At 52.9% G+C, this 26,061-nt stretch overlaps 1 protein-coding gene across 1 annotated transcript in view; it reads right to left on the bottom strand.

The window, feature by feature from the left end:
- EPHA10 (EPH receptor A10) overlaps positions 1–25,758 on the bottom strand; it is a gene marked incomplete at both ends in the record, with an annotated part of 34,088 nt that extends 8,330 nt beyond the window's left edge. Inside the window, 7 exons of the mRNA XM_080632400.1 lie at positions 510–672; positions 1,961–2,085; positions 7,350–7,691; positions 8,444–8,599; positions 22,797–23,466; positions 24,657–24,721; positions 25,668–25,758. Coding sequence (XP_080488526.1) covers positions 510–672; positions 1,961–2,085; positions 7,350–7,691; positions 8,444–8,599; positions 22,797–23,466; positions 24,657–24,721; positions 25,668–25,758 — 1,612 coding nt within the window. The remainder of the gene's footprint in view (positions 1–509; positions 673–1,960; positions 2,086–7,349; positions 7,692–8,443; positions 8,600–22,796; positions 23,467–24,656; positions 24,722–25,667) is intronic.
- Positions 25,759–26,061: the final 303 nt, after the last annotated feature.

The following is a 26,061-nucleotide window of genomic DNA, read 5'->3' as shown; positions in this document are numbered from 1 at the left end:
TCTTGCGTCCTGTGCTGTGCCTGCTGTGGGCTGCACAGCTTCACAGACCCGGGCAGGATTGTGCCCTCAGCATTTATACCAGCGGGGACCAACACTCGCTCCCTTCCAGTGCCTGTTTGGTGGCACCACAAAAGGGACCTGGTGAGATCTGTTCCAGCACCAACATCACACCAAAGGCAAACCAGCACCCAGCCACTGCCTCTGCTGAGCACTTCCTTGGGCAATCTCAGTCGAGGAGCAGAGACTCTGTCCCCAGGACACTGATGCACTGAGAAGAGCAAGGACAGACTCCTCCAGGACAGACAGAGCAGAGGCAGGGCTCAAAATCATATAGGAAAATGCAATTAAAAGCAATCCCTTGGAAGTGCCTCCCCTTCGACCCGGAGCAGAGGAACTAGAGGAAGAGATGCTGCTCCAGGAAACCACGAGCATGTGGGGCAGGAGCAGGGAGCAGCAGCATCCCCACGGCTCAGCTCCAAGAGCCTCACGTCCCAGGTACCAGCACTTACACTCTGCCAGCGTCTCCACCTCGATGCTGGGGTTGTAGTTCCCATAGTCCGGAGAGGAAGATGTCCGGATTTGGAAAATATAGAGGGTGCCAGGCTTCAGGTTATTGACCGTCACGGCCGTCGATGTGGTTTTCACAGTTGAGTAGCTCTGATCTCTCTGATCCTGTGAAATAATGAGATACCTGAGACGGAGCTGGACTGACAGCCGTGCCCCGGAGCAGGCACAGCACCGCTGGATCTTCCCCTCGCCTCTGGGGCCCATCGGGACACTCTATCTAAACAGAAAGCCATCAACAGAAAGAATACATTTGCTGGATGTCTCATTAATAGAAATTACATGGAAAGGTCACATGAAATAGCAGATGGAGCCTGGTGATGTGCTATGGAAACAGGCAGAGGACAGGATGCTGGTACTTTCCGGTCCTTTCCTGCTCCCTTGCTACAGCCACTTGAGCCCTGGAGTAAATGTCCCTGTATCAGCACACACCAAGTAATGAAAGCTGGCAGGTGGGTTTGCAAAGCAAACCAAGCTCCAACGGCTCCCACAAAGCTTCCCGAGGTTCTGTGCAGCCACCATGAGAGATCGTTCTCTCAGCCATGTCGGCTACCATTGACCAAGCTCTCCAGTGAGAAGATGAGACCTGGACCAGGTTATCTGATGCCGTTTCCCACCGGGAGCAGGGCTGGGCTGCGTCCTGCTGTCCCAGCATCAGCCTCCCTCAGATCCCACATGTGTGTGCTGCGCCTTCATTACACAAGGGATCGGTCCCAAGGAGCATCCCAGCGCAGCAACGCAGGGACACCGCTGGGTAATGTATTTGCCATTGATACGCTTTCCCCCTTGAATCTCCACAGTTCGAACACAGCTTTAAAAGCAAAGATTAGGAACTGAGTTGATTTTCGTGTCAGCATCAAGAGCCTCATTGCAGTCAATAATTACTAAACCAGTTCAAATTCCCTGCCCAAGCAGGATGTTTCCTCATTTCCCATACCCTGAGTATCTTGTTGCTGCAGCCCATTTGCACAGGAATTATCATCTCGGGCTTCAGCCTTCACCCTCTCACACAGATTTCTTCTCTCAAATCTATCAGAGGCTGAAAATCCCATTAATATGAATCAGCTTCATGGTAGCTTGTTTCTAAATACAGAACGTCACCACGTCACCTGCGCAGTTTGCTTGACATGCAATCAGTTCCATAATGAGCCTGAGCACACGCAGAGAAGGTAATTTGTGGAGCTGCCTCATAAACTGCATTTGGTTGGATTTAGAGCATTGTCCCCGCTCTCTGCCCGCTGGTTTTAACTCTCAAAATCTCACCCCCCTGTCAAATAAAAGCTGGGCTTACAATTAAGAGATGGGCAGGGGCAGACTGTCAAGGGACATACCCAGAGCTGGCTGGGGCATGAGCAAGAGCTGGGGCCATTCCCCAAAGCCATTCCCCAGAGCCTACCTTCTCATAGTACTTGACCTCGTACTCGGTGCCATTTGTGCTCGGGAAGCCCGGCTCCTGCCAGGACAAGGAGATGCTCTTCTGCTCCACTTTATCTGTGCGGATGCCAGTGATAGGATTTGGTGCTGAAAAAGCAGAGAGGAAAGCAAGGGGTGAGCACGGTGCTGCTGGGGGCAGAGCTTCCCTCCTGCTCCAGCAGCACCCAAATCCCCCTGCATCCAAGCGCAGGGACCCCTTCCACTGGAGCAGCTTGCTCCAAGCCCCTGTGTCCAACCTGGCCTTGAACACTGCCAGGGATGGGGCATTCACCTGGGCTGCAAGTCCCACATCAGCCCAAATGTGTTCAGTTTTGGTAACTTCCTTTCTGCTTCTGCCCAGTGATGCCACAGTGAAAACGTCAACAGTTTAAACAGCTGAAGAGTGGTGCTGTTGCTGCAGATGCCAGTTCCCACGCTCTGAATCAGGATTGAAATAGGGCAAATTCTAAGCTGATGATTGTACAACGGGAGAAAAGGGTGGTAAAACACAACAGCTTTGTAAAGCGTGGGCAGCTGGCAATGCTTGGACCAAAACCAGGCAAAAAATCCTTAAAAATCCTTAAAATCCTCCCCCCGTGGTGCTGCAGAGGGGTCCGAGCACCAGCAAACATCCAGTGCTCCGAACCTGGTGCTGAGGGTTTCTGGGAAACACAACATCTTTGAGCAGGAGCGTGCTTTGGCACCTGTGCTCCCGTTTAGTTCACCTCGCTATGTGGGATGCACTTGCCAGCTCTTCCCATGTTAACCAGGTTTGGCACCAAACAGGCTGATTTCCCTGGCACGGCAGCTCGCTGTCCTGGCTATCCACAGGCTCTGTGCCGGATGCTGATGCCTTTGCTGCACTCATCTCCACATTCCCAGAGCCTCCTCCGTGCTGTCTCCTCCTCTGACCACCTTCTCTTGCCTCCAAGCCGTTGAGCTGCGCTCCATGCCCGTACAGCAGCAGCATCCCGGCAGCTCTTCCCAAAGTCTTTCCCTTCCTGCACCAGCAGAGAGCCAGCTGGACCTGTCCGACTGTCTGCAGCATCTCAGGAGCCAGCCAAGGACACAGCATCCCTCACCTGCCCAGAGCAAGGCAGCAGCAGCTCAGACGTGATCGTCGGCCCATGGCCAGGGCATCCACCTACAAGCACAGGGAGGAAGGGGCTGCCATGTGGTAGGGAAATAAAATACCTGGTACTATAATGAAGGTTCTATTGGAGGCTTTTGCTCTGCTTCAGATTCACCGGTGAGGAAATCAGGATTCATTGGAAAAACTGAGCTCCCCAGGGGCTGAACGCATCAAGTGAGGTCTTCACAGCTCTCCCAGGGCAGCGCCAGAAGCTGTCCTGGTGGGGTGGCAGAAAATCTCCTCTCAGGTTGAGGAGGGAATGGGAAATGGCACAAAAGCCTCTCAAAAGCGTGGCTCTGGGCTGCCCAATCTGCCCTTCACAGCCATCAGCCTGGACATGGCTGGAAGCCACAGTCCTCCCTCCCTGCATCACCCTGGTAAGCATCATGGACCAGAACACACCCGCGTGAACAAGCTGCAGTGACCCTGCACAAGCACAATGAAAGCTGCATGGGGAAATCAGCTGCTTCTGGCTTGTCCTGCTTCTCCATCAAATCAGGGTGCTTGCTGGACCCTGAGCATCCCACAAAGACTCCTGTGGAGAGGAGCAAGGCCCTGGAAAGTCAACCTAAGTGTCCGTGAAATGCTGTGGTTATTACTTAGCTCATTAATCTTTGCTGAAGAAAAAAAGTCCTCCTGATGTTTTATTCATGATGATTTGCTTGTTGATTCCAGGTCCCTTTGGCTGCTGCTGAAAGAGCGAGAGAGCCCAAAGAGCAGCCTCCTGTGCTCGTGTGAGCTTGGTACCAGCAGGAAGCCCCATGTCCTCCTGGGGCTCTTCCAACACCCATAATGAGCATGGCTGAATTTGCAGCACTTTGGCTCCAAACCCTGCAGACTGCTCCTGGTTTCCACTTCATCAGAGCCAGGTTTAGGCTGGTCCAGGCTGTTGCTGTTGGAGTGGAATCTTGCAGACACACGCTGACCCACGTGCACAAACAGGAACACACAGCACGCTCACAGCTCGTCGCTGGACAGCAGGGTAATCCCCACCACGAGCATTTGATGATGAGTGCACATCACTGCGTGTTGTAGGGCACAACAAGTGATATGGGCAGCTGAGATCAGCCCAACGCTCCACTTGGGTTTTGCTCCTGTAAACTAAGTCAAGTGCTCCTTGCTGGTTGATATGATTCCCATCAATAAATCATCACACAGATGCCCTCCCGTGTCTCTGAATCTAGCAAACAGACTGAAAACACCTCCACAAGTGGTCCTGACTGTTAGCAAAGTCATCAGGAGTAATCACACTCGGGGATGGGCTGTAGAGCAGAACCCATGGTACATGCCAGAAAAGCAGGCGCTAGCCTCAAACACGTCTAAAAGGCATTAAAGAAAATCACACAGACTATAAAGCATTTCACACTGTGAAAAAAACGGGTTCCCCATCAATATTTTAAGCGCCCCCAACACTGCCTCTATTCTGAAAAAGCAAACATTAAATTATTCAGCACTGTGCCTCATTTCATGCACTCCCTTCAGCTGGATGTGGGTTTAGTCCTCTTAATTAACCAGTCTACTAGCAGAAAAGGAGTAAAACCAGGGGTGGGCACCGTGGCCCTCCAATGAACAACTCACTGCATCCAAAACCCAAAGAGGGACCACAGCAAGCACCATTCATCTCTAAGATGAAGCAGAACCAAGAGTGCCTGCAGCAGGAAGAGCTCTTTGGTGCCCACCCATCCCCTCTCCACACCTTTCCAGAGCCAGGGCAGCAGAGCAGACACGCAGCAAACACGAGCAGACACAGCCCATCCACTGCTGCTCTCTGCTGGTCCCCATACGGGGTGAGCAGCCATCGGATGGACAGAGCTTGCCATCACCCTGAGCATCCCTGCAGCGCAGCACTGGGGACAACCAACATCCTCCCCAACACAGCAAACACATCGGTCACTGCCCCAAGCAACTCCTGTGCCAGGGTCTTTCTTTCCAAACCAAAATAGCAGCCTCATCAGCTCCTATGAAGCAATTCCGGGGGGGGGATCTTGCTGCATGGATGGCAAAGACCCCACAAGCACAGACCCTCATCCTGCAGACCCATTGCCCCTCCTTGCAGGGGCTGGGCTGCACACGCAGAGGACTCAACTTCACAAGACCTAATTCAACACAAACCACTTCTCCACAGCCTCAGAGAGGAGAATGCATTTCAGCACTGGCTGCATTATTAATCTGCAACAGATTTAAAAGACCTTTAAGATCGGAGCCGATCCCTGCCGGGAATATAAATGACATAGACATTTACATAGCTAATGCAGCTCTAGTGCTGCAGGTAAACAGCTCCCTTCTCTCCTCAAACACTTTTATTTAGTCCCATGCTGGGGCCCGATTAGAAAAAACACAGTATTAATTTGGCCTCCCGCAGACTAAATAGCATCTTTTCTTTTCCCCTGCAAATACAACGAGCAACTGCTAATTCCCCCTTGTGACTGCTGCAGGGGAAGGGCAGTGTGAAAGCTGCATTCGGAGCTATATTTAGAGGAGCAGAGATCTGACAGCTAAATAGGGTCTTGTTTCTTTGTTTAATTTTTCCTCTGAAGCTGCAGCTTCCCTGCTGCTGCAAATGACTGCTGAGAGCATCGCATCGCAGCCACCAAGGAAGTCACCACTGCTTGTGACACCTCTGAAGTCTTCCCTTTCTCTGACCATCTCCCCCCTCTTTGCCCATAGGTGCAGGTTCATCACTGTCACTTCATGCCCACAGTGCCAAAGGAGAGGAACTGGGTAGCAGGGCAGCCTGGCACTGGCTCAGGAGGGGACACCTTCAGCAGCACAAGATTCAAGTGTTCTAAGAAGCTTCCTGAGCCTCAGCTGCTCGGCTAATTGTGAGCCACCATCTGCATCCGGAGACTCGACAGCTCCACAAGAGACATTGATTCCGAACACTTCACAAGATTAATTATGCCGTATTCTTCACGCGCATTTCAGCTCCTTCAGGAGTATGCAGCCTCGAGTGAGGGGCTGAGATTCCCACTTACCCAGAAGAAAAGCTGTACTGAACAAACAGCTAAGGCATGTGTTGCTAGGATGGACCGGTTGCTTCCCTCCCTACAAAGCACAAGGCACTTAATGCCCTTACCCAGCCTCTTGTCCCCAGCTCAGACCTGATGCTCCAGGTGAGGAGGCAGCTTCAATCCCTCTTCCCTCTGCCTGACACCAGGAGGAAGCCTCTGGATGAATGGCTCATTATTAGACCTTGACAAGCTCACCCTTCCCGAGCTCGTTCGCTGGCTCAGGAATAGGCTGAGCTCAGGAGACACAAGATCTGCCCAGAGCTAAATCCATCCTTGAACAGCAAAGATCCTAATGAGGAGCGACACCTGCACCGAAGAGCAGTCCGCAGCACAGCATCCACCCCACGGAGGCACAGAAACCATTACAGGAGGGAAGGGAAAGCAGCAACGTGCACACGAACGCTTGATCAAGTGGTGGGAAAATTATTTATAACAAGACCAAAGTTTAATCTCTTCAGATGAAATTGTTGGCCAATTCCTGCCAAGAGGTACGGGAGGATCATCCGTCTCCATTAGCTGTGGCTTGGCAAAGGGGGTTCATGCAAATTCATAGCATAACCACAGAGGAACAGACAAGGACACAAGGCAGAGCTGATTCTCCTTAGCATAACTGACAACTGAGGAGGGATCAAGCCCCTCTGGCCACCCAGGGCAAGGCTGGGTACTTGCTTCCCCTCACATAAGGGAATGAAACTGCCACAGACAGGACAGAAGAGAAAGATTAAATCAATTTGACAAGGGCCTGCAGGGACAGGCCAAGGGGAATGGCTTTAACCTGCCAGAGGGGAGACTGAGATGAGCTCTTAGGCAGAAGCTCTTCCCTGGGAGGGTGCTGAGGCGCTGGCACAGGGTGCCCAGAGAAGCTGTGGCTGCCCCATCCCTGGCAGTGCTCAAGGCCAGGTTGGACACAGGGGCTTGGAGCAAGCTGCTCCAGTGGAAGGGGTCCCTGCCCGTGGCAGGGGTTGGAGCTGGAGGAGCTTTAAGGTCCCTTCCAACCCAAACCATTCCTTATTCTGACTTTATCCTCTTGCTTTTCACATGAGCAGCGCTGCCCGTCCCTTCCTGAGAGCAGACTCGAATCTCCTGCAGTGTTACACGGACAGCACAGGGTCCACAGCTTCTCTGGGCACCCTGGGCCAGCGCCTCAGCACCCTCACAGGGAAGAGCTTCCCCCTTACACCCACCCTGACCCTCCCCTGTGCAACCACCTTCACGAGTCACATCCGTACCTGCGAGGCCGGTGGAGACGTTGACCTCAGCGTATTGCTGCCCCGCCAGCGGGCTGAGCCCCGAGACGCCGTTGAGGGCGGCCACGCGGATGGTGTAGTTGACGTGGGGCAGGAGGTTGACGAGGGTCACGGTGCGCTCCACCAGCCCCGTCTGCTGCGGCACGAAGCCCACGCTGCTGCCGCACTGCTCGCAGCGGCCCCGCGGAGCCGCGGGGCACCGCACGCACCACAGGCTGTAGGTGAGGTCGCTCCGGCCGCCCGCATCCGCGGGAGCGCTCCATTCCAGCACCAGCGATGACTGCCGCAGGCTGTAGACCAGGTTCCTCGGGGCAGAGGGTGGGCCTGGAAGCAGAAGAGCATCACAGATAGGTCAGTGCTACCCAGCGTGAAGGGCAAACCTACGGGAGCAGCAGCATGGGCGCTGGTGGTAGAGCAAGAGCGCGTGGTCCCAGGTAGCACAAAGGGATGCGGATGCATTGATGGGTGCAGCACGGTGGGGACACCAAAAGGAGGATTCCCACCGGGGGAATGTGTCTGCACAGCAAGGCACGGCTCACACAGCACCCAGCACCGCCTTAGGGCTCAGCTGCAGGGACCCCACCACCCGTCAGACACTCTTGAGCAAAGCAGGAGGGTTTCTCATCGTTGGAGAGCATCCATCACTGGAGAAGCTGGAGTCCAATCCAATTAACTAGAGGCCATTTAATTAAAATCTGTCAACTCTATTGACTAAATGACTGTGCTCCAGTTTTACTGGGGAGCCTACAAGCCCGACCTCACGTCTGTCTCAGCAGCCTGCAGCCTCCGCCTGTGAGCTGTATGGCACAGACCCCAAATCCCCTCCCTACTGCAGCAGCACCACGGCGCAGACAGGACTCCCCTGTACCTTATCTAGGTGTTCGTGCTCTGGCAGGGGGATTGGACTAGATGATCTTTTGAGGTCCCTTCCAATCTCTAACATACTGTGATACCCAGGTGAAGCTCCCATGCGTGGGGCCTCAGACAACATCCCGAGCATCCCCTGGCTCTGTGCTGCAGGACAGTCTGGATCCCTGTTTCCTTGCTTTACAAGGAGATGCTGCAGCGAGACGTACGTGTGCAGGAGGCAGACGGTGGGTCTGAAGGAGACCTGGAGTAGTTCTTCTGGCACAAACAGAACGTGGAGGCTTCCTCATGCGTAAAGCTGTGCTCAGGGCAGGGAGAGCAGAGAGGGAGACGGGGGGAAAGCTTGTAGAATCCAGGGAGGCAAGCTGAAAAGACAGAGAGAGGGAGTTATGGGAATCATAGAATCCCAGCCTGGTTTGGGTTGGAAGGGACCTTAAAGCTCCTCCAGTTCCAACCCCTGCCACGGGCAGGGACCCCTTCCACTGGAGCAGCTTGCTCCAAGCCCCTGTGTCCAACCTGGCCTTGAGCACTGCCAGGGATGGGGCAAGGAAGAACACCACAAGGTGAATTTGGGACACGTTTGATGACTCCATTTCCCTGGACGCTCGTACATCCTTTACCTACCACTGGCCAGTAAATACAACCCCCCAGGCTGCCTTCCTTAAACCCCTGCATGACCCTGGCACAGGAGAGATGTGCCTTTGGTTTGACCCCGAAGGGACATTTGGATGCTGCAGCTCTGCACTGACTTCCAGGCTGGAGGAATGGTCAGATGTCAGCAAGGCATGAAGGGAGCTGGAGGTTCTGGAGGGATGTGGGGGATGAGGTGGCTGCAGAACGATGCGGGACATGGAAAACACAGGGCTCTGGGTTCAAGTGTCAGGAGAGCAAAGCAGAAATGACACCGGAGCCACAGTAGGACTCAGCAACAACCCCAAAAGGAGAGGAATATTGAAAAGGGAGAACTTGGAGACCTCATCCCTCACCAGAGCTCCATCCACAAACCCAAGCCATGAGGTCACGTCAGCAGCAGCTACAGCTTTATCACTGTGCATCATGCACAGTCACTGTGGGCAGCCAGGTACGTGCTGGAGTTAACCAGCAGCAGGATAAATCTGCTTTAACAGGGCAGACCCAAGCTTCCCTTTGAAAAGCATCTTTGACAGACGAACAACTCGCACACCGGACAAGGATTTGCTTGATCTTTACTACAAGTAGCACGCAGCCTCCAAGCAATACCCCTGCTAGGACACCCAGAAGCTGCATGAAAGACTTTCCGCTTTACAAACCCAACAAAAAAAGGCTGTAAAACTCCGTAAAGGAGCTGGCAACAGCTTCAGTTTGACCTTAAAACATCTGAAACGGAAACAGCCTTTTGTGTGTGCGTGCCTGGCATCGCTGGTGGCCCCAGCACCAGGGACTGGAGCTGGCAGGAGTTTGGCTCAGCAGGATCTCGTGTTTTGCTTGGCTTCTGCATCCTCTTGCTGTGGTGCCGCTGTCTCCTACCCCTTCATCAGCTCCCGGGATACTTAAACTTAATCACTTGTAAAGCTCCTCGATGAGCAGCTCCGCTGGCGCAGTCCCTCTCTTAGCATCTTTAAGGAGCTGGCTGCTGAGACTCTTCCTTTGCAAGCAGACGATGCCGGTGCACTCCGGTTCATTAATTTTTAGCATGATATAAAACTGGCAGCTACAGCTGGGAGCTGAGGACAAAGCACCAGGCACAGCACAGGGCAGAGAGGATCTCTGCTTGCGATGGGAGCATTTAAGGGGAGGTTATTCCACCTACCACAGAGCCCTTGGAACTCAGTGCAGTCACACGTGGGGAGGGATCGCAGCACCGTGGCTGAGGTTTGTACTCCCAATGGTCCCTTCATCCCCTGGCTGTCGGCACATGACAGACAGCAGCTTGGCAGAGCTGAGGGCAGCCGCACACAGCAGAGACTTTTCCTTTTCATCCATAAGGGACACAACATTTCAAGAGCTGCCTCAAAGCCCTGCTTTTGCCAGACAAGACCTTGTGCTGTTGTCACCCAACGCAAGCAAAGCCTGTGGAAAGCCGATTTGGGCTCCTCAGGCCCATTCCAGCCATGCCCGAGTAACAAAGAGAGACTTCCCTGTGTCTGAGGTTGATTTGGATTAGACCTTAGGCAGAAGCTCTTCCCTGTGAGGGTGCTGAGGCGCTGGCACAGGGTGCCCAGAGAAGCTGTGGCTGCCCCATCCCTGGCAGTGCTCAAGGCCAGGTTGGACACAGGGGCTTGGAGCAAGCTGCTCCAGTGGAAGGTGTCCCTGCCCACGGCAGGGGTTGGAGCTGGATGAGCTTTAAGATCCCTTCAACCCAAACCAGGCTGTGGTTCTGTAACTCCCTGAACACTTGAGCATTTCCTCCCAGCTCTGCAGTTGTGACCCAAGGGGTTCAAGAGCCGGGGCTCAGAACCAGCCTTCTTCCAGTAGCTGGAGGCCATGGGGAGATGTGCACCCTGAGAGCAGAGCCAGGATGGGAAGGGGCTCATGTGCTGCACACAACTGCCGCAGCTCCAGCTCCTGCTCACCCCGCGCTGCAGGGAGCAGCCCAGCCCATCCCTGCATCAAAGCCTCGACGCTGGCGCGCGATGCTTGCGCGCATCCTGTGTCAGGCAGGACACAACAGATCAATCCTGTTTACAAACTGGATGGGACCCGGGCACTAGAGCCCGAGCACAGAGCTGCCATTCCTGGGGTTTAAAGGTGAGCCTGACAGCCAAGTGAATGTGACATCTCACTGTGGGAAATGGAACATCTTCAATCAGAAGGACCTTCGGAGCTGTTCCTCAATGTTTCCTAAGTGCTAGAAGTTTACAGAAGTGCCTGTCAGGAGGTGAGTTAATAACTGCACAAAACACCTCAAGCTGCAGTTCCCACAAACCCAGGCACCACGACCCCGCATGAGCACATCCCACGAGGAGCCGGTGGGTTTGCTGTTAACTCTGCTCCTTGCTTGTCTGCATCTGACGCTTGGGGAGAACAAAAGCACCCGGGCACATGTGATGCATCATGCGTGCATCTCTGTTTCTTTTCTCAGATAAACTCCCACCCTCTTCCACCTCATCCTACAAGTGTTTTTCTTGGTCCCCAGCTGCTTTCAGTGTCCCTGTGATTTCACAGTGCTCATTTTTGCAGCGGGTACGTGACAGCTCGCAAGAGATCAGGCCATCAATTTACAGAATGAAATCCTCTTTTTTTTCCCCTCTGCTATTTTCTAGCCTGTTCCTCGTCCTCTGCTACTACTGCAACTTAATTATTAAACAATAAAATTCAATAAGCCATTCTCCTAGAGCCAAAGAGAAGCAGCAGGATGGGTCAGACAGATTAATTGCCTCTCTCCAGCTCCATCATTTCTGCCCACACAAGCTACTCCCTGTTCACCAGGCATGCCTTATTCGTTTCGCTGACAGAGAGAGCACATATTCCCTCCTTGATAGAACACTGTATGCACCCATGAGCAAACCAGCAGCAGAACAGGCAGCAGTGATCTGTGCTGCGGCTTGGCAGGTTACCTGGCATGAGGCATCCATGGGGAAGGTTTTCTCTTACCAACTCATCCAGCACAGCTCCTCAGACAAGAGCAGATGGCTCTATCAAGAGAAGGAAACATCCTCTTCCATGCCCAGTCTGTGCCATAGGGAGAGCAGGGGCAATTGAGGATGCAGAGCTGCAAAATGCACCGTTTCCTACTCGGCTGGCATGGGACAGCTTTGGTTTGCCCTCCCCAGCAGTTCAGACATCTCCATCTCACGGCCCCATGAAGCTGCCAACCAGATTTCCCCTCCAGTGGCTCCTAGGCAGAACCTTCCTCTCCAGCCAGGGATTTGGGAGTCACAGCTCCAAGGATGCTGAAGCTTCTCCTTCACCAGCAAGGATCTCAACATTTTCTAAGCCACAGTGAGCTGCGTGTTCAAGTTTTGCCTTAAAAAGTGCCCGATTAATGAGCAAAAAGGGGACCAGAGCTTGCACAGCTTTATCTTGTTAATGGATGAACAGCGGTTACAAGTGACTCACTAAGTGCACCAAGTAGGACAACCTGACTGCAGGACACAGGCTGTGCAAGCACCAGGGCTGATCATAGTTCACTGTTCAAGTGAAGCATGGCCAAGATTTCACATGCAGCAGTAAAATGAAGTTATCCATCACTCTGGCAGTATCCACCAGCTGGTCAACAGCCTTTACCTTGTGCACTTCTGACAGTCAACTGGTGCAGTGATGGGTTTCTCCAGCAATGAAGTTAACCTTAGTTTTCTTTTTGGAAGCAATAACCCCACTGACAAGCAGGAAACTGGGACAGAACAACCATATGATTTGCACAAAGTCATCCAAGACAAACAGGAACAAGAACAGGACGCAGGTCTCTGGAGGTGCAGCCAGCACATTGACCGCACAACCAGACAGGAGCTGGCCCTTAAGGGCTCTGCTTGTTGGTTTACATATAGGCAAGGAGGAGAATGGCTTTTAACCAAATGAGAGCAAACTGAATCCTATTCCCACAGCCTTTTGGCTAGGCGCTGCTCCTGCTGGTGTTTTCCCATGGAGCAGTTCAGCTCAATGCAAAGCTTCCATCCAGAGAGCATCCCCCTCCCCATAGATCCACAGCTTCCACATGCAATCTTCCCAAGACCACAGCCAAGTAGCACATCTGCCTGCAATTGTATTGGCAGCGACTCGCCTCTTAAAAGAGCAGAAATCCGGGGGGAAAGCGAGCCAAGGTGCTATCCCAGGTTGAAAGGATATTTCCCCTCTGAAAGCCACTCACCTGGGGACCACGTACCTGTGGCTGCATCCTGCGGAGATGCTGCAGATGTCAAGGGCAAATGAGTCCAATGGGACTTTCCTTCACCCATACATGGTGTTGAAGGGACCTTAAAGTTCCAACCCCCTGCCATGGGCAGGGACAACTTCCACTAGACCAGGTTGCCCCATCCAGCCTGGTCTTGTCTGCGGCAACACTGCTCCAGACACATTGCAGGGTGCAGTAAAGCCAAAAACCTATTTCCTGCAGCTTACAAGTCTTTTCTAATTAAAAAGTTCATCACTTTGCACAGAGGAAGGGGCTGAGACCTAAGTAAATACTGAAGCTTAGCATGAAATATTAAGAGAATGAGCACAGATGGAAGATCAAATACTAGGCTGAAATTGCTTTGTGTCACAGATTTAGGAATAAAGCTACTTAACTCAGACAACTTCACATTAATGTTAATAGAAAATCAGGCAAAACTGATCAAACATACTTCCTGCCCATCTCATAGCTGGAAAAAATGAGTTACACAGGTTGAGGGTCCAGCAGTGACCATACTGCAGGGTGGAGGGGATGGGAAGGGGCACACAGCACAGCCACATGTGCATGAGCACACTCACACCAGCATCAGTGCCTGGTAAAGACCACAGCCTTGGGTCAGCTCCTCTGGGTACCAGCAGGACAAACCCCTCACTGCTGTGGAAGGCATTTGCTGCCTCAGGAGCGAGCTCCAGCAATGCCCTCGTAGCCACACTCATCCCTCCTTGCTGCCTGGTATTGTTTTCTTCATATCAGAGTTTGCTTTCAGCCCCCTCTGCTTCTACTCTTAATGCTTCTGATGGGTTCTGCCTTGCTTTTCCCCTCCTCAAACTCTCTCAGGTCAGCTTCTTGACCCACAAACCTTGCAGATAGCTTCGAAGGAAGGAAAACAACCCCATGAAGGACACTGCCTGCGTTAGCACTATTGAGCTTCCCCATGTTGCTGAACTCCTGCAGATAGCAGGAGAGCCGCGTGCGTGCCAGCGTGAATCAATAACGCCTGCAGTTCCACTCAGAACGCCTATACAGTCATTTATAATTAACACTACAACTCGGTTGTCTTCCAAAATCAATTCCTTGCCATTTTTTTGTCATGGAATTGTATTTGACAAAGTTCATCTGCTTTTAATGCGTGTTAATTTGCTCTGCTGAAGTAGGCATTCATAAAACACTGGTTAGGAAAGGCAGCGGCTCAGGGAAGCTAACAGCCACACACCAAGGGCGTGCTGCAGCCAGAACCATTGCAGCACCCATGGGTCAAGGCACCCCAGCAGAGCCACAGTCCCTCCTGGCAAAGGATGGACTTGGAGCACTGAGCTTCTAGATCTGCATCCAACCTTCATCTAGCAGTGGCCAAATGTGCCATTGCAAGCATCAGAATAGGATGGAGGGAAAACACACAAGACAAAGGCCTACATCATTATGAGCGTCTTATCTAAGCTGGTGTCCAAACTGGAACCTGCCATTCCCTACAGACAGGTCTGCCCTGTCCTCTGCCCAGCACAGGTAGGATGCAGAGCAACCCCCTTCCCACTCACCCCATGCCTGGGGTCCTTCCTTCCAACACACAGCCCATACTTGAGATATCAGCACTCCAGTGCCCATCTTACCCCAGCGGCACAGAGAATAGATGTGTATGTGCCTGTCATTCACGTACCTTGAGGCACACTAAAGGTCCACACGCCACGCACTGCATCGACATCCATTTCTCATGTCCCTGCAAACTCACCGGTATCATCAGTCCTATAAAATATGAAGTTGTTCTCAATGTGTCTCTCGGGAACTATTGCTGCTGCTGACCCCTCCCCGGACCAGGCTGGCACATCCAGCCTCCATCTATCTTAATTCCATTATCAAGCCAAGCAAGTCACTATTTATTATGTTCCAAACATTTCATCACCGCCTAAGAGGAGAGCTGCTTCATGCCAGCACAGCGAGAGGAGGGACAGGGCAGCAGGCCCAAGGAGGAACAGAAAGGTCAGCACTGGAATGGATATCCTGGAAGGATGGCTGTCAGGGAATGCCTGTGGACAAGTTGCCCAAAACCAGGCAGGGCTCCTTGTACAAAACAGACCGCCAAAATACAGTGCCAGTGGTGTATTAAGCTGGCCAAAGAGCCTCGTCAACAAATGTCCTTGGGTAATAGAGAGGCTCCTGTCTTCCCTTTCCACGCTGGCTTTGCAATCTTGCCTTGTCTGATTGCGAAAGCTGTAATCAATACTTTGCAGGCAGAGAGCGACGCTGTTACAGAGCCCCACGGCGAGCAAGGGAAAGAAATCGTGTCCAATCTCCATGCCTGAGCAAGAGGGACAAAGTCAGCGCGAAGCAGCGATCAATACGAGCACTGGATCGGGTCTCCAGCTCTTCCTACCTTGGTTCCTTGCCTGCCAGGATGGGCATTTCAGGCTGCACCACTTGAGCGAAATCAACAGCATCTTGTCCTCTAACTTCTTTTTCAGTTTCAATAATTGCTTTTCAATAGCATTCCCCAGCAGCCGACAGGCCAGCGCATTCCCAGCATCTCCAAAACCTTTAGGACAACGCTCCTCTATAATTTTTGCCCTTGTTAAATGATTTGAAGAGCATTGAAATGAAAACCTACATCCAGAGGCTAAACCTTTGTGCATCTCCAACAATGAGCTCTTAATAGCCGAAAATTAAATTCACTGATTTAGCCCAAAAGCAAATTAAATACCCAGGAATATTAAGACAATCTTGAAATATATAAAGAATACATCTGCTTGAATTCAGTGCTATGGCAGAACCTCATGGCTATTTATGCTGGAACGTTCCTCAAGGACACATTAGAGCAGGCACAGCCACTGAGCCAACTGCAATTTACTGGTGTCTCTTCCAGCTCCCCAAATGATTCCCTGTGAACGAGTGACTGACCTGCATCCCCAGCGCACCCAGCCCTGCCGAGTGCATCCCCGCACCCAAACTCAGCCTCAGGCAAGAGATGCTTTCCCTGTATTACAACACAATAGCCATGTCCATCTAGCAGCCAGGTATCTATAACCTGAAGTCTGACAAGAATTTGGCAAATGAGTCATTTTCTGAGTAGTCTGCTGTAAAATGAAGTGTCATCGAGTAATTGGTGTCTGGCTCTGCCACAATTTCCATAGCCATAATTATTTCAGACACGCTGTAAAACAGCAATATAATATGCGATCCCAAATAATAAATAGCTCCAAGCTTGATCATTACTCTAAAAAGGGCCTGAAGAGAAAGCATATTTTACATGGGGGGTTCATAGGCATGACTGATGGAAAGCGGCATCTACCAGAAGACATCACGGCTACCACAGAAGCTGCTGCTAACGGATGGATGGAGGTGGATGCTCCAAATTCATTTAGCACAAAGCTCTCCATGCCTTCCAATTGTCACCTTGCCCAGGTCACAAAGGTGCTCCAGACACATCCTGCTAGAGCACAGATGCAAGAGGAGAAAGCCAAACCATAATTCATAAGGCAAACTGAAGTATGAATTTCCTCCGGGATTATTCCTTCAGCAACAGGCACAGATTTACCCCCACAGCCCCCATTTGATGTGTAGCCCCATTTCCCACCCCACAAGTATCCCATGAAGCCACGGCATGCCTGGCTCCAGCCCTGACAAGCGCTGCTAAACCTGCACATCAGCACCGGCCCTGCTGTGTCTGTCTGTGGGATGCTGGTGGCTGTATCAGTGATGAAAGCAAAAGCTGGTGCTTTGTGCAACTTAAGAGAATCCCAGGAGGAAAAATAAACTTATTATGCATAATACTCAAGCATCACTCAGAAGATAAAATAAACTCCAGAAGCACATACAGGTTTGTAAGCTAACCTATAAAAGATGAAACAAATCAAAAGCCCCAGGCGCTGCACATTTGGATCCATTATTTTTTGTATTTAAATAGGGAAGCTTCAGGAGGTATCTTCCCACTAACTGACAAAATACTGTCATTTAATCGTCTAAATTTCTCTAACTTTCAATTGAACTATTTATTTTCCACCTAAGGACACTTTAGCAACACAACGCCTCGACGGGACACATGCAACACAGTGAAAGCATCTCACCAATACCGTTTCCCACTCCTGCCCCAAACTTTTGCCCAGCAAAAGCAAGCCCTGGCCATACAGAACACACACACACACACACTCAGCTCCCAAAAGCATCTTCCAGAAGGAGACAGCCTGCTCAGCAAACCCCATTTGGTCTTCGGATGCTTTCCTTCCTCCCTCTCACAATCACTAAGCCCCAGCAGGAGCATCACTGCCCGCTGGCCCCTTGCAGTAGCGAGCTGCTGATGCGCAAGGCAGCCGCACAGCCCTTGAGACTTGCAAGGACAGTAGCCTCGCTCAGAGCTTGCTGTCATTAGGAGAAAGATGGTGTCAGGAGCTCTCAGGGCCAGGCCACTGCTTTGGGGCTCCTTTGTTTCTGGTTTTAAAGCTGAAGTCTGCAAATTCAGTGGCAGGAAGAAAGGCACCAGCACAGCCTGGTGCAGGCAGGAGGGTGCTGCCATGCACAGCTGCCCACAGCCCCCCGCACACCCAGCCCATGCACTGGTGGCTTCCAAAGCAGAAACTCAGCCCAAGCACACCCTGCTTTGCCAAAGCCGCCCGGGGCTCCTGCCTTTAGCACCAACCCCTCTCTACCTGCATCTCTCAATGCGGACACGTGAATGGATCCATTGATTTCCCTCTCCCAAGAGAGAAGAAACAAACACCGCCGTTGGGTACCACAGCCAGACAAAGGCACACATTAGGGCAGCCTCAATGGATGAGTGTAAAATGAATGGGTGATGAGCCAATGGATGAGTGCAAAATGAATGGGTGATGAGCCAATGGATGAGTGTAAAATGAATGGGTCCCACACCAGCGTGAGCTCTCTCCTCACATTCAGCTTATGATGTTGAGAAGCAACAAGGCAAGCACTAAAAGGGGGGGTACAACAGGACACAGATGGGAAGACTGGGTTTTTTAAAAGCAAGGCCTTTCTCCATTGCAGCACTTCCCTTTGGAAAATAAAACTCAAGGACTTCCTTTTAAATTTGCTCAAAGTGTTGACCAAGTGTAAGCCCAAGTAATAGCTGGCAGCAATGAAGGAGCTACTCTATTTCCCATTATTTACAGCTGTGGTTTTTTGTCCTCAAAGCCGGTACTCCCATCAGGCAGGATGATCTTCTCAAAAGCTTTGCTTATCAGTTTCTTCCCCTATTATTCAAGAAACCAAGCACAGGAAAGATGTTATTGACATGCCTGAGATCTGCAGCAAGGCACAATCTGCTACGAGAGAAGCGTTCTCACTGCTCACTGGCGCTAGGACAAGAAGTTATAAGCTTAAGTGACTGCAGGGGCGATTTGTGTTAGACATAAACCCAGGCAGGCAGCAAAGGCATCACTGGAGGGCTTTGAGAGAAGGATAAAGTGATCCAAGGGAGACCTACAGCACCCCAGAGCCCATCCACAGCGGCAGAAGCAGCCTGCCCTCTGCATGGGCACAGTCCTGTATGGAATTACCAGGGGGTGAGGTTGCAAATGGGTTGGGAAAAGAGCAGCAGCAAAGAGCCACCGCAGAACCCAGACTGCGCTGTCGCAAAGCTTGTCTCCTCATTAACAGAAACAATTATAAGCTGCCATAAAGCATAATTACACTACACACAGTGTTAGATTCATCACCAGGTTCCAGCCATTAATAAGGGAGCTCAGGCTGATGAGCACAGAGAACTTGCAGGCCGGTGTCCTTCATTTTTCAGCAGACCACTGATGAATCCCACAGTAGATCAGAAAAGCCATTTCTTGCCTAATGCAGTGTCAAGCGTGCACTACATCCTATACCACGAGCAGTTCCCATTAGCAAAGACCGCTTTCTTCTCATTAGTGTGACTTGTGCCTTTCATCTTATCCCCATGTTTCCAGAGCAGCAGCCACATCGGCTTGCCTTGTAAAGCTCCAAAGCCTTTCACACAGACATTGCGGGGATGAGCCCAGTACAGACGGAAATCAGGTCTAGTGGAAGGGGTCCGTGCCCATGGCAGGGGGGTGGAACTAGATGATACCCATAATTTAAATTAGAATGAATCACAGAATCATGGAATTATGGAATCCCAGGTTGGAAGGGACCTCAAGGACCATCTGGTCCAACCTGTTTAGGCAAAGCATGATTTAGACTAGATGGGCCAGCAGCCTGTACAGCTGAATCATAGCATCCTAGAGTGGTTTGGGTTGGAAGGAACCTTGAAGCTCATGCAGTTCCAACCCCTGCCACGGGCAGGGACACCTTCCACTGGAGCAGCTTGCTCCAAGCCCCTGTGTCCAACCTGGCCTTGAACACTGCCAGGGATGGGGCAGCCACAGCTTCTCTGGGCACCCGGTGCCAGCGCCTCAGCACCCTCACAGGGAAGAGCTTCTGCCTAAGAGCTCATCTCAATCTCCCCTCTGGCAGGTTAAAGCCATTCCCCTTGGCCTGTCCCTACAGGCCCTTGTCCCAAGCCCCTCTCCAGGTTTCCTGCAGCCCCTTTAGGCACTGGAGCTGCTCTCAGGTCTCCCCTTCAGGAGCCTTCTCTTCTCCAGGCTGACCCAGCCCAGCTCTCTCAGCCTGGCTCCAGAGCAGAGCTGCTCCAGCTCTCACAGCATCCATTGGACTCGCTCCAACAGCTCCATGTCCCCCTTGAGCTGTGTTTTAAACGTTGTTTAAAACCTTGCCCAAGCACTAGAAACTATTTCATCCCTAAAACTGGTGTCATTCCTGTGGAGGCAAGAGATGCAGCCACAAGACTATCACCTTTTGGAACAAGTGCAGTGCCAGGATGCCCTGCACGGGCAATGCCAGTGTTGGAAGCAGAGCATTGCCCAGCACAACAGCAGCACAGAGCCAGCTCCCACCACTGCTGTCAGAAGTGGAGGGAAATAAATTGAGAAGGAAACTTCGCTCAAGCACAAATTTACGTTGCTGTCAAAGAAGAGTGGCTGACAGCTATTTCTGGAACCTGGGCTCCATCATATTAATTCCACGTCTGGTTGAAGTTGTCTCATTTGCAGCAAATCTGGCTGGTAAATATTAACCTTGGGCTTTGTTGAAATTCTCCTTGCAGATATTACAAGGGATTGGATGGAAAAGATGAAGCAGAAAGAGACAACTTCACCGCAAATGTCAGGCGGATCCTCCCCATCACTGTTTCATTTACACAAAAGCTGTGGCAAGGCACCACAAAGCAAATGGCAGGAAGGGGCCACAGCTCCTGCCTGGTGAAATTAAGAGGAAAAAGACCTAAGTGCTGAGAAGCCTCCTGAAAACAAAACAGGGGTGGGCAGGTGATCATGCACAGTGCAACAGCACTTCTCACTCGCCCGCTGTGCATCTGCTGGAAACAGGGTTGAGAGTTAAGATCAGGGTAAGCACAGGCCAGCATCTGGCTATAGATAGATAATAGCCAAAAAAAGCAGCCCAAATGTATTTACGGTGACAGAACCTCTCCTCCTATCTGAGAGGAGATGTGAAACAGACGCTGAAGCTGCTTGTCCCCCCCTGGAGATGGGTGCATTTCAACCAGCCCCAGAATGATTCATCAGAAACCCGCGGAAGCCTGGCAGGTACACTGGGGCTTCTTCAGAGGAGTGGTGCCATAGAGGGAGATGGACAGTAAAAAGGCTCAGCTTTCCTGCAGCAGTCATTAGCAGCGCCGTAAATCCTATTAGTCTTCTCTCATCTCCTAATTTCAGTGTGAGGATACAAATGTTCTATCAGCGGCAGGATGATTTCAGCACTTAAATCACAGTTACGGGGACACCAGCTTTGTGATTTAGTTCCAACAGCTTCACCAGTTCAGTGGCAATAAAGGAATAAAGCTCCTTCTTGCTGCACAGAAGCCATACACTTGGCCCTAAGCACCAACCTGCATCCATTCTGGATCCAGCTCACAGCCGGGCCCTGTAGGATCACTGGACATGGAGCCACCCGGGCAGTCAATGGGGTGAACAGGCAACTGCTTTCAGACACCCACACTGCAGGGGCAGCCCGAAAGTCCTCGGGGAAGACCAAAGGACAAGGGAGAGGACCAGGAGCTGGGAAGCAGCACCAAAGGCAGCTTGGAGAACCACCAGGCATCCCTGGCACCGGGTGAGGGTCAGCCCCTGCTTCCCAAAGCATCTGGCCCTTGAATGAACTCATGGTCCAGCCCCTCATGGCCAGAAGAGCTGCGACAGAGACGGTGGCCAAGCAGTTTCACAGGCAAGGAGGAGCCAGTGGACTCGCACCCACTGAGCCCTCCAAAGCCGCCATCACCACCGGATTACAGTCAGATTTGCTGCTTTAACCCCCCCAAACTAACACCGTATTTACCTGCCTCCAGCTCAAGGGCTTTTGCCCTTGAAGAATCTCCACAGCCCTTGGATGCTTTCATCAGAAGCCTTTCAAAGCTCCTCACTTCGCTCTATGCTAATGCAGGGCTCCAAAACCAAGCAAAGGACTTTCAACCCTACAAAACTTATTTGACCAGGCATCAGACGCTGCTCCGCAGAGAGTGACTAATGACCCGCTTCCTGGGAAAGGGGGGGAAAACTTCATTATAGCCATTAAATTACTTCAAATATTTCTCCTTAGAGAATATGAATTATTTAAACTCAACACAGAGAAACCTGAAACATTAGCAAAAGCCTGCTGGGACTCACTATGTAAATTCCCACTCCAAACAGATGGGGAAAGCATGGCGAGCTGCCACGCAGCCACTGAAGCAATGAGCAGTGCTGAGACTTCAATCCGATAGTTTTCATAAGGTCGGCTAAAAGGAGGGCACCAAGCAAACAGGCGCGACCTGGAGCCCTGGGAAAGGGTTCCCACCTCCCGCAGGGAGGCCACAGGGCTGGCACAATTTAAGTCTGGAAAGCTTCAAGTAGCTCCCGAAGGGCAGACTTGATCCCGCAGGAAAAGCTCACTCTGCTGCGGTACCGCGCACCTCAAACACGGGGGAGCTGGGCCTGTTTGGGACTTATTTATAGCCATTTTCCTCTCCATCTGTTCGCTACCAGGTGACAAATTGTGGCTGCTCCATCCCTGGCAGTGCTCAAGGCCAGGTTGGACACAGGGGCTTGGAGCAAGCTGCTCCAGTGGAAGGTGTCCCTGCCCATGGCAGGGGTTGGAGCTGGAGGAGCTTGAACGCTGCCAGGGATGGGGCAGCCACCCTGTGCCAGTGCCTCAGCACCCTCAGTACTTTCAGAGGCTCCCTCGCTCTGAGAGGAAGAGCACAGCAGCCAGGACCCCACTCTCAGGGCTGATCCCATGCCTGGCTCTCACCTGCCTTTGGAAGTGAGATCAAAGTGGCCACAGCAGCAGGCTCATTAGAGGGAGACCTGTTAATGTAAAGGTTATATCCACTTTTACAGCTGTCATTAAACATGACCTCAAGAGCTATAAAGTCACTGAATTATTAAGTCGTGTGTAAAGCGTGACAAAGGGGATATTAATGTTCTAGATTAATTTTATCATTACAGATAAAGCCATGGAAGATGCCTGACGGTACCCAGAGCTTTGGCACGCCTGCCCAGCCAACACCGTGCTGCACAGCAGCTACCAGCAGCGCACCCCATTTCCCCAATTGCCACCCTTCAAACCAAGGTCTGGCCGTTAGCTTGGACGCAGCAATCAGCTAAAAGAATCATACTGCTGACAAAAGGCAATTCCACTTGTCTGAGCCATGCTCCAGCACTGGAGCAGTCTGGCAGCAACACAGACTTGACACAGAAAGGCTGCCAGAGGACACCGACGGCCACTTTTACCTCTGCATCCCCCGTCCTTCTCCTCAAAGCCAGGACCACACGTGCACTTCCCAATGGGGACCAGCCACTCGCCCTCAGCGCTGCAGTGCATCCGGGGGGGATTATCCACATCCACTTGGGCGTGAGCAACACAAGCGCCCTTCACTTCCACCAGAGTGGCAAACGCCGTCTCCGCCACCGTGTCCGGGAACACGGCCAGGTTCTGCACGGTCGCCAGGCACTTCTTGTAATAGACCCGCACGGAGACCAGCGCCACGCAGGCACCCACGTCCTGGAAGCCAAGATGGAAGCCTCTCTTGCTCAGGTGCCCAATCTCCCTCAGTTCCGTGTTCAGCTTCATCTTCCGCTCACCCAGGTCCCCCTGCGTGAAGCTCTCATCAGCGGCGATGGTGTCGATCTTGGTGTGCTTGCTCTCATGGATGCTACGGCCCAGGTCGGAGTCGGACTCGACGTAGTACAGATTGAACGTCTCCTTGCAGGTGCCCATCACGCCAGGGATGCTGTTGCAGTCCCGCAAGGTGAACTTCAGCTCGATGAAGATCCTGTGGCCATCGCGCCGGGCAATCCAGCCTGTCTGCAGCCAGTTGTTCTGGTTTGGCTCCATGACATTGCAGACCTGGTATGTGCGTATCGGCTTGTCATGCTCATCCACCCCGCTGATTTCTTCCCACTGGGGAAAGAAGGCAAAGGGCTGTAAACAGCGCGTGAGCTGCCATGAGCAAGAGCCAGCTGCCCTGGCAGAAAAACTCCCACCACCACAAGCCTCTCCACCTACAGCCCGTTATATCTCAGGCAATACAAGTCTTCAGCCCACCAAAACCTCAAGCTGTAGGAGCACAGTGGTGCTGCTGGACCACCTAACACTTGGGCTCCTTGCAGAGGTACAAACATGGAGGCACGCCTAGAACAAGGGCACTGGCATCAGACCTTCTAATAAAGGACACATCATCTGCTGAGAAGCCAGAGACTTTAACCCCTAGATGCTGTCCCTAGGAAGGACCATCTGCACAGCATAAAGCCAGATGGGGCTGGGCTACCCAGAGAAGTCAAGGATGGCCAAGGAGATGCAACTCCAGTCACACCATCGCAGGAGGACTAATATCTTTGTGAACAGTAGCAGCAGCTTTCCCATCAGGGGAAGTTTTAGCTGGAACACGACAAACCCTCTGACTATAAATGAGATGGTATTTCCCCAAAGTTCCCAGCAGAGATTCTGATCAGTGAAATGATGATTCCACCCTCACATCCTTAAGGATGACCTGGCAACCTCCCAAAGCAATTCTTTCTGGGTGTAAACTTATGCAAGACTGCCAAAACCACCCAAAATAGTATTTCTTCAGCAGACTAACAGCTGGGCAACACAGATGACTCCAAGATCTAGCACTACTCCCTCTGAACACTTTGCTTCCATGCTGGAAAATGAACCCAAAGCCACAGGCAACACAACTCCTGAGTTCCCCAACCTGCTCTCCTGAACACGGTTATAGACTGACCCTACGTGATGCTGGGCTGGTGATCCTACGCCAGGCACAGCCCTCCTGCAGGAGCTGAGCTGATCCTCCGAAGCTCATGCTGCAACACAAACCTTTAACTTGCTGCTATTTATTTGCTTACCACAGGAGTGTAAAATTCATTTGGAGGGAGCATTCCACATTGAGCACACTGCTCCCATAACCCATGCTCTGCTCCTCAATGTGCCTGGTGCTAACACAACAGCTCATGCCGAGCTGCCCGAACAACCCCAGCTCGAGGTGACCCCGTGGCTGTCAGCCCCCTCCACCAGCTCCACGACAGCAGGATGCTCACGCTGCAGGACTTGCAATACCGAGCACCAAAAGGCTGCCCCGGCTCCGCACTCACCCCATTGGATGGGTGCGAGGTCCAGCCCAGCTCCGCTTGCGATTCCTTTGAATCCAGCAGGACAACTGCAGAGAAGGTGACACGTTAGAAAGCAGACTCACTGACCCTGAAAATGCCAGTAAAAATCCACCTGGGAAGCTCGGTGCTGTGCACCCCTCCTGGCATGGGCGTCAGGTCCTGGAATACGGGGAGCAGCTCCCACCATAGCTCCACCAGCATGAGCACGGAGCAGGACTCCCGCTGCAGAGCTCTAGGCTGCACTCTCAGCTATGCCATTAACACCCTGACCTAACGAGGGTGACATCCCAGGAAGGCTGCGGTCCTTCCCAAGGGACTCTGCAGGACAGCCCCACTGACACCACTGCAGCGGTACCGTGCGTGTCCTGGACCTGGAATATATCGGCGGCTGCTTTGAAACAGGAGTTTCCTTGGCAGACTACACCCTCTTCCCACGGAACAGCCGATTCTTCGGGTGCCAGAAGAGGCATTTCCCCATATTCACAGTTTCGGGGCTCCTCCACAGCCAGCAGCGGTCCCTGCCTGCGCGCTCTGCTGCGCCTCACCCGCGGTTCCGGCCGCCCGCTAATACCGGGCGCAGCCTCGCCCGCTTCACACGCGAGCGCTCCGGGATTGCTCCCGACGGGGTCCAGCCCGGTGAGGAGCTCTCTTCCTCCCAGCGCCTCCGGTAACGGGGGGAACCCGAGTCCCCTTTCCTCGGGAGACCCACACACCCCGCCGGGACCCACCCGCCCCGTCCCGCTCCTCCCCGCGCCCCGCAGAGCGGCGGCACATCCACCCTGCGGAGCCACCGCCGCGTCCCGCGGGGAAGAGCGCCTGGAGCAGACCCGGCGGCATCGGAGCGGACCCGGCGGCACCGGAGCCGAGCCGCCACCGAGCCGCACCGGCCTCTCCCGGCGGCTGCGGGCACCGCAACGCCCGAGCTGCGGCGGCGGCACCGAGCGGTACCGGTGCCGGTGCCCGGTGCGGGGGTGCCGGTCCCGCCCGTCTCACCCTGCTCGGCGGCGGCGCGGGGCAGCACCGGCAGCAGCAGCAGCACCGGCAGCGCCCGCGGGAAGCCGCCGCCGCCACGCGCCGTCGCCATGGCGCCGCCAACTCCGCGCGCCCCGCGCCACCGCCGCCGCCGCGCTCCGGCCGCTGAGCCCCGCCCCCCCGGGCCCCGCACAGCCAATCACCGCCGGCGGGGCGGGGCCGCGGCAGAAACGGCCAATCAGCGGGAAGGGGCGGGGTGGGCGCGGCGTTCACTCTGAAGCCTATTGATGGCACAGGCAGCCCGAGCCCCGACCTGGTGCGTCCGGTTGCAGGCTCCTGCCTGTAGACGAGGCTCTCAGTGCCATGGTTCAGTGGTGGCCTCGGCAGTGCTGGGGTAAGGGATGGACCTGATGAT

The sequence above is a fragment of the Psittacula echo genome (genome assembly GCF_963264785.1).
Source record: "Psittacula echo genome assembly, chromosome: 21".
NCBI lineage: Eukaryota > Metazoa > Chordata > Aves > Psittaciformes > Psittacidae > Psittacula > Psittacula echo.
This window is presented reverse-complemented; position numbering and strand designations above follow the sequence as displayed.